Source organism: Gavia stellata, chromosome 18 (assembly GCF_030936135.1).
Source record: "Gavia stellata isolate bGavSte3 chromosome 18, bGavSte3.hap2, whole genome shotgun sequence".
Lineage (NCBI taxonomy): Eukaryota > Metazoa > Chordata > Aves > Gaviiformes > Gaviidae > Gavia > Gavia stellata.
This window is the reverse complement of record NC_082611.1, coordinates 3,249,726-3,264,703: the sequence shown is the minus strand read 5'-3', so window position 1 is coordinate 3,264,703 and position 14,978 is coordinate 3,249,726. Positions and strand designations below refer to the sequence as shown.

The 14,978-nt window shown below is 50.9% G+C and overlaps 1 protein-coding gene across 1 annotated transcript in view; it reads right to left on the bottom strand.

Moving 5' to 3' along the window:
- Positions 1–394: 394 nt before the first annotated feature.
- CACNA1H (calcium voltage-gated channel subunit alpha1 H) overlaps positions 395–14,978 on the bottom strand; it is a 258,550-nt gene continuing 243,966 nt past the window's right edge. Inside the window, exons 29-34 of the mRNA XM_059826531.1 lie at positions 14,346–14,424; positions 12,102–12,223; positions 11,263–11,601; positions 5,475–5,658; positions 2,173–2,351; positions 395–1,564 (exon numbers count right to left, since the gene is read on the bottom strand). Coding sequence (XP_059682514.1) covers positions 395–1,564; positions 2,173–2,351; positions 5,475–5,658; positions 11,263–11,601; positions 12,102–12,223; positions 14,346–14,424 — 2,073 coding nt within the window. The remainder of the gene's footprint in view (positions 1,565–2,172; positions 2,352–5,474; positions 5,659–11,262; positions 11,602–12,101; positions 12,224–14,345; positions 14,425–14,978) is intronic.

Below are 14,978 nucleotides of genomic sequence, written 5' to 3'. Positions count from 1 at the left end.
ACCCGAATCAATGTGATTGAGGCCAGGGAGGGGAGGGGGGTGGGAGGAATGAAGCAACCCCTTGAACTGACTCCACCTTCCCTTTAGAAAAGAAACCCCCAAACCGCTTTGCAAATCCGCTCCCCCCACCCCGAAACCCACCACCGTTTCGTCCAGCCATTTGTTTGGTTTCTTTTTCAATTTTTTTTTCTTTTTGTGGTTTTTTTTCTTTTGTGTGTGTGGTGTTTTTTTTTTTTTTGCAAACCTCCACAGCGCTTAAGAACAAGTGACTGCGAGAAAGGAAAAAACCGAGAGCGCAGCCACCCACGTACCTGTGGCCGCTCAGTCCCTTCGGCCGGGAAACCCACATTGGTGTCAAGCCCTTGAGACCCCCCCGCTCCCCCCTCCCAGAAAGCTATACTGGGTCATCTATGTCTTCTTCTGTTGCAACAGTCACCGGGACCAAGTCCTGCTTCCGGAGGGGGCTCTTAGCAATGCCCAGGAGCTCTTTGCTTTTCTCGGCGTTGCTCCGCTGAGTTTTTAAGTGATCCGCCTTTTTCAGTTCGGAGGCGGCGGGGTCCGGCCGGGAGTCCACGGAGGCCGGCGTGGACTGACCGCTGTCCAGGAGGAGATCCGAGAGGCTGCTCAAGGAGCTGCCCTCCGACTGCTCGAAGGAGAAGTTGGGGATGGTCAGGTGCTCCCCGCGACACGGGGGCTGGCCCCGACGCTCCGCTTTGGAGGCCGGCTCCCCGGGCTGGCTCTCCGCGAGCTCCAGGGACTCTCTGTAAGCCGGGAACTCGCAGGATGGGGTCCTTCGCCGCAGCATGCTGTTCTCGGAGGGTTTGGTGCGCGAGGCCGCCCCGCCGTCGTCCTCCATGGGAGGATCTATAGAAATGCAGGGTGGGCTCATCTTCTTCTTCCTCCGGGCTCCGTGGATGTACTCGGACTCCGTCTGGATGTGGGCAGGGGACCGCTGCTTTTCCTCGGCAGGGTCCTCAAAGCTACAGTCCCCATCACTGACGGAGGGGCAGATCTCGATGGAGTGCCGCCTTTGGTCGTCTGCCCAGCTGGGCTTGTTGAGGAAGCCCTTCGTATCGATGCTGTAAAACTTCTTCAAGTCCTTCTCCTTGCTGCTGCCCCCCGCGAGGCTGGTTGTGCTGCAGTTCTCGAGGGGCACTGGAGACGGGGCCGGGGAGATGAACGGCGAAGTCGAGCGGCTCCCAGCGTCCGAGTTCTCCCCTCCCCAGTCTTTGGCCGAGCTGTTGATGTGGCGAACCTCCTCGTCAGCCAGGTCGGAGGACTCGAAGAGGCAGCCCTCGGGGTCGGGAGGGCTGCCGCCGGGGCTGGGCGGCCGGCTGGGGACGCCGGGCTGGCCGCAGCTGTGCTTCCGCGTGAGTGTGCCGGGCTGCCGATGCGGGGAGGCCGGGGGTGTGCCCGGGAGGGAGGCAGCCGTGGGGTGGAGTGGGCTGGGGGTGAAGGTGCTCTGGGGCTGCTTCGCTGACGGTAGCGTCTCTCCAGGCTCTGCTTGCAGGCTGTCCTTGCGGTCCGGAGTCTGCCCGTCCACGGAGTCCGTTCGAATGGCCTCCTGGAAGGCGAGGAGAGAGAGATGGGGCAAGGGCCTGGGGATCTGCCGGGCCGGCGGCACTTCCAGTGATGAAACATGGCACGTAGCAGCACGATCGGTGGGTCTAACGCCCCCCGCACCACCCCATCCCTGCCCCGTTGTGCCAGCCCCCGTCAGACCCTCCCTGTACAAGAGGATGCAGTTTTGCTAGAGACAGACCTGGAGCCTACGTGCGCAGGTCTGGTGTCTGCTGGGTCTTTCTGCACGGTCTTGGTCTTGCTCTAGCAGCAAAACCCGAGTCAGTGCAACCTGTCTGAAGTGCAGGGCTGACTGCAGGCTTCTCACAGCACTGGTGGAACTCAGTGGGCATCTTCTCTCTATGCTTTAGCTATTCTTTCACAGAATAGTACATGCACAAAGATGAAAGTAGGTAAAAAGGGCCTTCTCCTGTGTGTCACTTGCTGAGGCTGGAGCGTATTAAAATTTATGGCACCAGATGGTGTTTTGTTCTAGAAAGAGGAATTCTACTCTCAGCTCCAAGAAAAGAAACCCAAGAGGGGACTGGAAAAGAAGGGAAGGATCCAGGTGACTATGAAGGAATTTATGTTTGCAGGCTCTTGGCCTCTCACCTGTCTGCACAGCAGCTTGTTGAGAGTAGGAGATCGAGGTGTGACATGGGGGGGGAGGATCTTCCAGCGGTGGCGGCCTTCGTGGTGGGGAGAACGGACTGCCAGCTGGAGGGACTCCGTTGGGACTCTCAGAGAGGAACACGTTCCCACGGGCTGGGAGCGGATGGAGGTGATGGACCCTAGGAAACAGAGAGAGAGCAGTCACCACCACCACCACTGGCGTGGGGGCTGTCAAGGTTTGAGGCAGAACCGGCGCCCGCAGACTCCAGGAGGGGAGTAAACGCAGGAGGGGAAAGGAAAAGCCTGTCTAGTCTGGCTGCAATCCCAAGCCTCAGCATAAGCCTTGGGCAGTGCCAGGATTAAAAACCAGTGTCCCTTGTCCTGTCTCCTGCTTTGAATACTAGGTCATACCTCCTCAGGGAGGGCAGGGAGCTTACAGATGAAGTCTCTGCAATTCAGCAGCATCGCATGTGGCTCTGCCCACTCCGGGATATCGCCTGTTACCAACTTTATGCTCACAGCCTCTATACAAACTTTACGCTCACAGCCTCTATACAAACTTTACGCTCACAGCCTCTATTTTCTGTTTCAGGTAACGGGAAGCTTCTCTTGCAGCTGCAGAGACATTCAGGGTGGATGGCGGCCACCAGGACCACATGGCAGCAAATAAAGGGCAGGAGGTGGGGTTGCATTTGAAACCCTGCCGTCGCCGCTTTCCTGGTAGCGTTGCTTTGGGTGGATTTGTAAAAGGCTGTTGCCTGTTTGGAGAACATGGATTGGGGAAGCCTCGTGGCTGTGCCGGATCCTCTGAGTCAGGATGCCTGGGTTGTCTTTGCAGTGCTGCCAGGGATGGGCTTGCAACCTTACGCTGCTCTGCCACGTGGAGGCAAGAGCAGCACTGCTCAGCTCCCTCGGAGCCTCCAGAGCTCACCTCACAGCTCCAACCTACAGCCTGGACCAGCCAGCCGGCACCCTGCCACCGACTTCTCCGGGAGGAGAAGTGTGCTGGCATGCACAGGGCAGTTTTCCCATTCACTACAGCCCAAGCACTACCACCACCGTCCGTCCACGAGGCAGATCAGCAGCACAGAGACGGCTTCAAGTGCTTTGACAGTCCCTGAGCTCATGTATCAGGCAGGAATCACTTTCTTCCTGAAGGCTCCCAGTCCCCTGACTGAGTCTAAAGGCAATCCCTCCTCCCCAGCCCCTTTGTGGTGCTGCTTTACTGCAGTTCTGCGTTGTTTGAAAGATCTTTTGCTTTTTTATTTTTTTGGCTGCAGGATTTATTGTCCTCATTAGCTTGAAACCCAACGTCTGTTTCTACATTGCTGCTCCATGTTAAAAACACAGCTATCCATCACTTCAAGAGATCTCGCCCAGAGGTCAGGGAACTTGAACCCATGACAAAAGCCATCCAGACAGATTGCAGTTGCATTTCGGAAAGAGATTTGTTGTTGGGAAGAAAGAAAAGTTAGTGTTTAATCATTTTTCTTTTGGAGCTTTTCTCCAGAACACCATAGAAAGAGCAGAGCAGCGAGCTTCCCACCCTCCACCCCACCCCACTGCTCCCTAGTTCTTTTTTGGGCTCTCCTACAGCCAGAGTTTCAGGCCGAGTCAGTGCCATTCATGTGCTAATCCAGGCTTTACGAAATGTTTTTTATAATGCAGAAAAACTTTGTCATAAAATCTGTCACAAACATGGTCATAAAATCAAAATCCTATGCTCTCCTCCCTGTCCTTAGTTGGAATTTCCTTCTGTTGGAGACTTTCCATCTAGCTCTCATATAGGAAACCAAAAACCCCTCTAAACTGCATACTCAGGAACACTGAATATCTCTGGATTTGTATATTTTTTTTCTCTTGTTTTTCTAGTAAATCAGGAAACTGCATCTAAGACTAAAATAAGATGTGGTCATCTCACAATATTTTCACTGTGTAGTCACCAAAGTATTGGGAGAAGACCAGACATCCTTAACTGTCCTTGAGAAGCCCACAAAAGCACAAATGCTCATGTGAGTCTCTATGTGCTCAGCTTTACTTATGGGACTGTGAATTAAATCAGAGTTTGATCAGCTCAGAAGCAGCACAGCTCTGCGTGATGCTGGTTGGATGCATCTAGCAGACCAGGTAAAAAGTAAGCCCCTGTCATATCCATCGCTCAAGTGCTCTTGGAGAGAAATTTGGGAAACATGAGAAAATTCTTCATCAGTTCTGCCCACCCCTGCCAACATCACAGCAGTTTTATACTGGTATAACTCCTGATTTACACCCACTACAGAGATGAAAACCATCCCCAGTAGTCCAGCCAGGAAACTCAACCTCTGTTTTCTTTGCTTAGCAAAGAATTTGCAGGTGAAATAATAATAAATACTGCGCAGAGAACTTTAACTGGTATCCAGAGAGTTTGAACAAATATAGCATTACTTCACCCAGGGAAATCAGAGCAGATCTTGCCAGTCCCACCAGGGTTCGCAAACCCACTACTCATCTGTCCAAGCAGTTCTTGCATTTCAAACAACGTTGCATCAAAGGAAACCAGGCTGGTAAGTTCTTGGGAGTTCTCAAGAAGCACATGTGCTTTTAGGGAGGCAGATATTTTCTTTCTTATTGATTTCCCCTTCAAACCAACTCGCACAACAAAAGAGAGAGAAAGGCATTTTAGGGGAAATGTATTTGGATGCAGTTGGGTAAATGTATACCCAAAGGCTCTGTGTAGCTCGTGGTTCCCTGACCGCGGGGTCTCTCCACAAGATTCATTATAAGGCCAGGCAGGAAGGCACTGGAGAGTGGTTTCTAATCGTTACGCTCCCAAAGAAACTCCTGCATCTCTGAACTCAATGTACCGTACTAAAAAGATACTGCTCTGAGACTGAAGACTGCCTGCAACAAGAGCTGTAAAGGAGCTCTGTCAGGAAGTAATACTGACTCTGGCTTTTATTCATGTTGATTTTATTGATTCGTAGTCATGATGTCAGGGCTGATCACTTCAGAAGAAATGTGCAGCTCGTACCCTTTTCCTCAGCTAACAGCCTGTCCTCTGTGCCTCCAACATTGCTTGGGAGCCCCACTTCTCCCCCCCCAAACACTCAAGATGCCAGTTTTCTCCTGAGAAAACGCAGTGACATGAAGAAAACACAAAATTGTGCAGCGTGTGGGAAACTGCAGTCGTTCCGACAGTATCAAATAGAAGCAAGCAAGCCCTGGCTCAGCCCACGTTCGGTGCGGGTTGCTCACTCCCCATCTAACCACCACGCGTACCTGCTGCCCCGTGGTTTCGGCTAGGAGGAGGAAGGGAGCAGTACCTCTTTGGGATTTGCAGGGATATGTCTCCATCTCCACCTCATGGAGGGGGAAAGGGGCTTTCGCTGGCATCACCGGCCGGAACATGTAGCTGTCGTTGGGCAGGGAGTGCATACGGGAAACGGAGATCTTGCGGACCGTCAGCAGGTTTTGAGAGTCCTCTGGCCTCAGAGAGGCTGCGCCGCCCTGCAAAGCAAGGAGACAGGGAGACGGGGTCATTCGGCATCTTGGTGGTGAATTTACAGCAATCTCCTTCTCGTCTGCTTTTTCTTTTAAAACCTTGTGCAGATGTTCCTCTTGGCATCTTACAGAGAGTCTGCAGCCCCGGTGACTGCAACTGGATACCAAAGCTACGCCGTGCTCGCTGAGTAAAGAGCTCAAGTTGCGGCTGGAGTAAAACGAGGCATCAATGACCCACCACTAAGCTGACTTTTGGACACCGGAGAGAAAAAGTAAGATCCAGGAAAATGGGGCCCACCCTCAAAACGCACGAGAGAGCCAGCATTTCTCACACTGTTCTGCTCGGCTTTTCCCAGGGATGCTTTCAGCCCGGGCTGGGTGGTGATGCCCTTCTCCTCAAAGCTTCTCTGGGACAGATGGGCAAAACTGGCCAGTCCTTGGCCGTGCTGACCAAGGGTATCAAGTGTTTCTGGAAATTCATGTGTTATCATCTCCCGAAAACACACATACAGGCAGACATTTAAACATACACATTAACACCACTGCAGACCCTGTGGCCTCTCTCCTACAACATGGAGCATTTTGGGCACCACAGACCCCAGAAGAAGGCAGCCATATGGCAGGAGGCAGAGGGAAGGAGAAGACATCATGGCAACACGTATGTGGGTGTGGAGCCTGTTCGGGGGGTAGATAAGGGATTTCTCTGTGTTTGCTCTCGCTGTGAAACAGGTCTGGTTGGAGGTGCCCGGACAGAGCACATCACAAACCTTAAACTTGACCCCTCACTGCTTCTCTGAGTCCCTTGTCACTTCGGGCACCTTATAGCAAATCTTTCCTGGGGGTCTTAGGAAGCTTTAGCGACTCAAACGATATCCCTGCGGTGCTGAGGGAGCAGCCGTGAGAAGTGGTGCCACGACTTGGCCAAGTGCTGGGGGAGCGGGAGCCCTTGGAACAGGACCTGCAACCTGGCTCCTGGCCCCGAGGTTTTGGTCCTAGCCACATTCCCCTCACCATTTACCACCTTATCTAAAGTACGACTAATCGCTCTGGTTTTCCTTTAACGTCAGCCTCCCAGTGACTGATTGAAAACATTTTCCCAGCTGCATGTCTTAAATTAAACGTATTTTGCTTTGCTCTGCTGGGCTGTTTTCCCTCTCTGCTAGCAAAATCTGGGCCTGAGATCCCTCACTGGATAGTTTGGAGGTCACCAAGGATCTGGTTAAATCTGTTTTTTCCGTACATTTCTGGCTCACAAATGTATTTCCTCATATGCCTAAAGAGACGCATCCCGAGACAAATTACTCGATGCTTTTACCCTGTTGAGCTTGGCTGAGAAGATGAGGGGATCAGCAGCAGTTATTTACAGGTAGTTGGCATCCAGCGCTGACTGCTGCCTTGCCCAGCAGCCCTCCTGGTGCAGCCCAGGTCTCTCATCTGATCTATTAATGCAGCAGCAGTCTGGCTATGCCAGTTGGCCTCTGGCCATGACAACTAATAAGCTATCAGCGTCGCAACACCTGAGCTGAACGCAGGCGGGCGATTGTTAACACCCCGGTGCTACACAGAGAACAAAAGGTCTTGCTCCACTTTCTCCGTAGTCTAACAGAAGGATCACAGTATTTGTGTATTAAATCTCAGTTTGTCTTTACAGTATCTTTTATTTGTCTTCTGTGGCTGGGACAAATGAACAGAAATCCCCTCTTGCCATAAACAACTGCAATTTTTAAGGTTTCAGCTATTGAGACCCAATTGACTTAGGGATATGGGCACATTTCAAATGGCTTCAAAGCCGCTGTAGTAAGTACCTGACATATGAAACATGGCCAGGAAGCTTGTTGGCCCACACCTGGTGAGCTGCTCTTGACAGCTAGGAAGGTTTAGAGACACACCACCCTGGGCACTGCTGCTCCTCCTCTTTGGTGGGAAACGCCTGATGCACTCGGGAGCCTGATCCCATGCTCTGGAAATCAATGTGGCTCCTTCAAAACCCATGAAAGCCCAACCTGGACCAGTGTTGCTGAGACTGTGTACGGTGAACCCTGCCTGCAGGCACCCTGAGAGCTTGGGAGGATCCCAGGCATCTGATAGAGATGTGAGAGGTGGGAGCCTACTCACCGTGGGACCCCTCTCAGGCCAGGTAGGAAGGCATTAAATTGACCGTAGAGGCTCAAGGTGATGCAGCTCAGAGGCTCAGTTAAGCATCTTTAATCAGTGAGCACAACTCCTTCCTCTTGTGTCTGGGAATCAATAGTCTGATTTTGCTCTGCTGTGGAGTGAGCTCTAGAAAAAATAATCCTGTGAATACCTTCACAGGACACGACCCTTCCTGGGTGATTAAATGGCCAGAAGATACTCTGTAAGCAAAGGTGACTGGCAGGATACTCTGGAAGAGGGAACACTGTAACTTCTCAGTGGCCTGGAGCCAAGAGCCTGCAAAAAAGCTGTGGGCAAAATTCCCAGAGGAAGTGCTCCTCCTGATCCCTCTCTGAAGGCGTGCGTCTCCAGCACGAGCCTCTGCGGTGGGGAAGGCAGAGGCACAACAAGGGCAGGAGGTAACGCCCTGCCTGTGCCTGCCAACACTGGTGGCATCCGGGGTTGTGCTGTCGTTCCCCGCGGAGGTAACGAACTCTCAGCTCTGCCAGCAGAAACCCAGGACCCCTCCCAGCTGCATTTACAAAGTCCAAAATTTTGCCTGTCCCTGAAAGATGCCTTCCCTGCGACCTCCCTTTGAGCCTCTGCGGCTTCCAGGTGGCCAAGCTAATGGACACCCTGCAGAGCTACGAAGGGGAACTTCCTCGAGGATTATACCTTCATATCACTCATCTTGCACAGAGGAAACTGCTCGGTCATGAAGAGCTTAATCTGAGCCCAGAATTTGCTTGGAGATGCTGTGAGAGACTTGCCCCTAGAAGGTGCCTTGATAGTCATGATAGAGGTTAGATAATAAAGGGGAAAATGGCCCAAGTCTAAAGCAGATTAATTCTGGGTGGCCGCTGGAAGTTCTCTGATGACAGCAAGCGTGCTCCCCCCCTGCAGCGTGTGCATCTTCATCACCGACTATGGCTCGCATGTTCTCGTGCCCACCGGAGGACATCTGGAGCTCCTTCACCCCGAGGAGGGCTCTGTGCTGCCGCCGGGCAGACCGTGCAATATCTTTACGTGATGTGACCTGGGCACCGGTTCGTGGTGCGGTCGGGAGGGACTGAGCAGAGGGGGCTGCAGCCCTTCTGGTCTGCTGGGTTATCTGCCCAGAGCATCTCCTGAATCCACAGCTCCAGTGCTTGCTGAAAGCCTAACGTGTTGATCTACTTATGCCTTTGTTTCCTCAATAGTGTCTCATAAACAGGTTCTTACAGTAACAGTAAGAAAACCAAACCGGGCTGGGTTGTCTCCACAAAGGACTCTCCCTGCCTCCAGCACTCGATATAGCATTTGAAGACCGACCGCTCACACATCACGTCGCACATCAAATGTGAGACTTTTTTTTAGCTAAAAAGAGTATTTCATTTGTGTCCCGCACAAAGCTGCTGGCAGTCGGCTGGGACACGTTCTTTGCCCAGCCTCTGCAGTCGCAAAGGCAGTATGAAGGACAAAGGATGGAAACGACTGTTGTGGCTGTGAAGCGACAGGTTTAGGACAATTCAGACACCACTGCTAGCTGCACAGCACCAAAACACAATGCCACAACGCAGAAGCAACGGCGCGACGTCATTCACCTCAGCCTCGTGGCCTGGGGTTTTGTGGGAAGGTGTCAGGACATGGTGGGAAACAGAGCAGGAGGACGGGATTTCCATCATGGGAGCCTCTGCCCCGTCCAGCGTGTCTGAGTCTGGGATGGCTAAAGACACATTGTCACAGCTCAGCACCTCCTTCAAATTGGGGAGATAAAAAGCATCAGTAGCAGAGCAAGGCTGGGTCTTAACGCTCGAACATGGCATTTCCTAGTTGCCCCATTCATCCAGAGCAGGAAGGAGGAGAAAAGGAAATGTGGGCTGCAAAAACTGGCACAAATGGCAAGAAAATACAGAGCATCTTGCAACACCTTCCAGGGTGCCCATGCCACCATCAGTGGCAGGATTAGTCCTACAGAGCTCTACGTATTTAACCTCTTCAGGCCGCTAGCAGGGAGCGCAGCACCGAGCTGCCAGCCATCCACGCCTGCCCAGAGCAGCCTGGGTGCCCGAGACGTGAGTGAGGGCATCGCCACAACCCAGCCCCACCACGGTGCCTCTGCCTCACTTACCGCACAGGGGAGGGGGAGCCCTGGCTTGCAAATCCTCACCCGCATTCGAGCAATCTCATCCGCAGGGGGAAATCTGAGGCCAGTTCCCTGCTCGTGCTGTTCTCCCTCTGGGGAGCATCACCTCTCATTATGGATTTTCTAGGGCTAAGGGGAGGCTCTGCATGGCTCCTGATGTGCTCGGGAGGTATTGGAAGATGAGGAAAACCCAAGGAGAATGAACTCAGTTTGCAATCACAGCCTATGTGAAAGGATGTGCCCTCTCTTTCCCCAATGAGAAAAGCAACCTGGGTGTTTATGCTGTATTTTTGTGCAGAAATGTCTATTAGAAACTACATTCGAACAGCAAATTCCCCATCGCTGTGTAACTAAATTTCTTTTTACTTGACTTAATAGAGTCTGCTAGATTTTACAAAAATCTAATTTAATGCAATTTAATCTCAAATCCCCTATGGATTTCGCAGTAGATTTATTTGTGATCATGGTGACAAAGCAATTTCGTGTTCATTCTTAATCATATGCTGCTGACATGGGATGAGACAATTATCTCATGCCCCTCCTTCCCCCCCTGACTTCTGATTGCCCTATTGTTCTAGAGGACTACCAGAAATCAGAGAGCAGGCAGTGTCTGGAAAAATCAACCCAGGAACCTCTGGCTTCTTGCTGAGGGGCTCTGACAATTCCCAGTGTCCAAGTCAGCCATGCCCTAAGCAGAGCACGAGCCAGTGGGAAGCTGCATCTTACACCAGCGCCAGACATGCCCTCCTGAGCTGCGCACTGTGATTTGCTTAAGGCTCCTCTGGAAATCCCAACCCGGGATTAAAAAGAACTGGAGCAGTATGTCTGTCTCTGTGTGAAGGGAACTTACGCCATTCTTTCCTGCATGTGTCAGGGTTGGCAGTGTCAGCGTTCCCAGGGCTTTAGGAGATTGTTCCCTGGTGCTGCTGCCCATGCTAAAATGACGGACCGATGTATCGGCTGGGAAGACGGGACAGGGACCTGTGGCTATTATGCTTCTGAACTTAAAATTCACAACCTTTGAATGAACTGGAAATGGCAAGAGATGGACTTTCAACCCTCCCCCAGAACAATGGTCAGGACAGCGTTAGCCCTGGAGAACACGTTTCAAGCAGCCTTCCACCTCAGGAAGCCCTCCTGAGAAGACTCAAGATGTGGAGGTGGCGGTGACATCTCCGCCGTAGGGGGACCCTGGAAAACTGCCTTCCTCCCACGCTGCCTTGTCTCCTGCCTCTTTGGCTCTGTGTCACTCAGGGTCTGACCGTCTGATGATCAGACAGCAGTGACTGCTCAGAACCGTCCCCTCCCTACCCTGAGCACGAGAAGAGCAGATGCTTTGTGTGAACTATTACCAGGGCTTGGTGCTTCACCTGCACCGCTGACTCTGACTTCATGGTCTCCTGACTTCTGTAGGGTGCCCTGCTCTCCGGGGCCACTGCACCGCCCCTGCTCCCGCTGGTGGCTGAGGCAGTTGCTCCTCTGGACATCTCCAACTCGATCTCAGCATCCATCTCAGCATCCTCCTTGGCCTCCTTGTTGCTCTCCTCCAAGTGCTTCATCAGCACTGCCACCACTACGTTGACTAGGACGAACTGTGCGATGAGGACGAAGGTGACGAAGTAGACAGGAGAGATAACAGGCAGGTAACTGAGGCAGTGCTTGTCTTCCCGAGTGCATTCCCGGAGAGTGTCCTGCAACAGAGAGGGAGCGGTGAGGGATTAATAAGGGCTGGGGCTCTGCTTGGGCTCCAAATACAGAAACATGAAAGAACCTGCTGAGGACTGAAGAGCGTGTAATTACATATCTCAGACACAATAGCTTGTAGGTACAACAAAATGGATAGAAGAAAATACGGACGCCATGAATTACATCAACTACAAAGAGGAGGATTGTGTTCCATCCCAAAGGCACAGGGCACAGAGTACATGGTTAGTCTTCTCAGCCACAAGAACTGGCATAATTTTCCTGAAGTATTACATATATGTTAAAAAGAATGAAGTTGCAGGTTGGGCGAGACTTAGGACAAATTATCCCTTGAAAGTACACTTGGCTTTTAAAAGGGAAAGTTTAATTTTGACATTTTAAAAGGAAACCCTTTTTGTTTTCATACAAGAGGTGCCTAAATTTGTTAGAAATATGTATCTATGCATCTACAGAGAGAAGAAAGTACCCAAACAGAGATTACACACACCTTCATGATACCATTCCAGTTGTCCCCTGTTGACACCCTGAAGAGAGTGAGAAAGGCCATGCCGAAGTTGGTGAAAGTTGCGTGCCGGCTCAGACCTTCACAAGGATTTTCTTCACTGCAGTCTGCAGGAGAGAGAAGTAGAAGCACGTCAGTGAAGCCACATTTGCCAGTGCTTATTCAAAGCAGCCCCCCAAACCTGGCGGTGAGATCCTGAGATACGTCACACTGATGCATGGCATCAGGGAGGACTGCTAAGTGGTCATCTCATGGTGGCCTGCAACTACGGAAGCGCAGCTGCAGAGCTCATGTAGCCAAACTCTTCTCAGTGGAAGCTATGATGGCCAGCAGCACACTGTGTCGTAGGAGGTCCAGGTTGGACATTAGGAAAGTTGTTTTCACCCGGAGGGCCCAACAGCCCTGGGACAGGTCACCAGAGAGGTTTTATTGGAAGTTTTCAAGATTTGGCTAGACAAAGCCACAGCTACTCTGAGCTAGCGATGGGGCTTCAAGAGGGAGGCTGGGTGGGGATCTCCAGAGGCCTCTTCCACCAATATTTCTGTGATTCTCTTGATTTTACCCCAACAGGCAGAGCCAACACAGAGGGATCTAAAAGGAGGTGAAAACAAGCAGACTTGCTGGGCTGTCTCAACGAATACTGCTCTACAGTATCCTTTGTCTGTTATCCTCTTGAGTATGTCCTCTTCTTGATTATTTTTTACAGGGTACATCTACCATGAGGGATATTTCACTGAGATGAAGTGGAGCAATTTGACGTTTTTCCCCCGAGAATTAATATACTAATGAATGTAAATTGAACATATGAAATATCCCTCTCTCCATAAAACGCAGGCTCATTAAATATTCATTAGGACAGGCAGCAATGTCTCTTGCTAGGGCATTTAACTATTAGGTATTTATTTCAGAGGCAAATAGGAAGGAAAACCCAAAAAGCAAAAAAACCAAAAACCCCACAAATGACCAGGCTTGGGGGAGCGAGCACCGATGGTTCTTGTGGCTGACATGGACCTGCAGCGATTGGGAAAAAGAAGTGAAAGTATTTCCCAGTTAAATCAGGATGGGAAGTGGTGTGCTGACTGCCTGCAGTTTGCCCCAGACAAGATCAGGGCTTTCCCAGTCTCTGACCACATGTGGTTTCCTGGGGGCTGGCATTGGCAAGGTGTGCGCCTGGAAACACAAAAAGGATTCAGAGCAGCAGAAGGTACCTCTGTGAATAAGACGTTTTTCACCTTTGTGGCTGAAGAAATACACACCTATATATCTAGGTATGTAATATAAACCCCACAGTATTTCATTTGGGGTTGATGCAGAACTAATTCTTTTTCCAGAATTTGTTGAAGACTGAAAAATAATTTGTCTTTGGTTGAAAGAAATATTATGCTTTCAGGCATTTGTAATCCTGGGAGAGGGCTGGGACTCATAAAGGGGATTAATGACAGCCATAAAATCACTGCAGAGGAAGGGCCCTTCTGATGCTCTTGAAGCCCTAATTGGGATGCAAACACTGCGAAGGCAGACACATCTCCTTCAAACAGCATGTTTAAAGGCAGTGACTGCCTTGGCCCGGCTAAGTTGGGCAAGGTAGGGCTGTAGTGTTTTCTCTCTGACTCCACCTGATTTTCTTTTTAGTGGTGGACACACTAATGATCAGCTACGCAGTACCCTCAGGCTGGAGGAATAAATGATGCTGGACAATCAGGAACCAGTGGATGCTTCCTGATTTATGTAGAAAGGGGAAGGTGATGCTGAGAAGAACAACGGACAGACAAGACTTGGGCAGCTGGAAGAACAATGTCAGCCAAGTGCAGAAAACTAATGGAGTGTGGTGGAAGCTCCGAGGAGGGACATGTTTATGGTGGCATCTCTCCAGCATGAATCTGACTACCATCCAGCTTTGCAGACTCATGTTCTGTCTTAAGTAGGAAACTTCCATCTTTGTGAACATATCCATGCTGGACAATTATATCTAAACAGTAAATAGTTCCTCTACAGCCAAGGGTGGTGTTGGACAAATCTCTAAATGTGTGTGTGTGCACGTTAGACAGGTTCTGTATTACATCCTCATGTGTCATCTGTGACCCTGAGATCAAGAGAAAACTTTAATCTTCAGACCATGAGCTGTGAAGCTAAGGAAGGCCTGAGAATGAGAGAGAGAAGAAAGGAAACAGCTAGATACCAAATAAACATCAACCGGATGAAATAAATTGTGTCAGGCACATTACTCACCTAGCTTGCCAAACAGTTCCACTCCCAGGGCAGCATAGATAAAAAACAGGAGCATAAAAAGTAGGCCAAGGTTCCCTACCTACACAAGGAGAAAGCAGAACAAGGGTCAGGCAAGTTGAGGTCACGAATTAAATTGCTCCATCACATTTTAAACACAAGCAAAAGAGAGGCTGGGTCCAGAGGCTAATCACCATCTCCCCTGGCTTCCAACACCCTGGTCCCCTTTCACGGTTCTGCTTTGATAGACCCAGAGAAGTCTCCCGTGTGGGGGAAGGAGCAGATGCTCCCACGTACAAAGCAGTCTCTGTGGCTGGTGCCTCTCCATCACCCTTCCACTTACCTGGGATGCTGCTTTCATCCGTAATTTGGCCAACTCGTAGCTGTAGCCTCAGCGGCACTCAGCACTGTACTTCAGTGCATTGGCAGTTTGAGTGACCTGGTGTCCTGGTTTGAGTTTTAAGGGCCTTTCCCTTCTGTTTGCCAGGTTTGATACTGAGCATGAAGGCTGAGGGTTTCAAGGCAGTGACATTAACAAGATGTGTCTCGAGCCACAGGAGGAATTGCCGGGTTTCGCTGGCCTGGAGAGCTTTCAGAAAAGGAACGTGTGCTCCAGTAAGATGTAAAGCTCTCCCA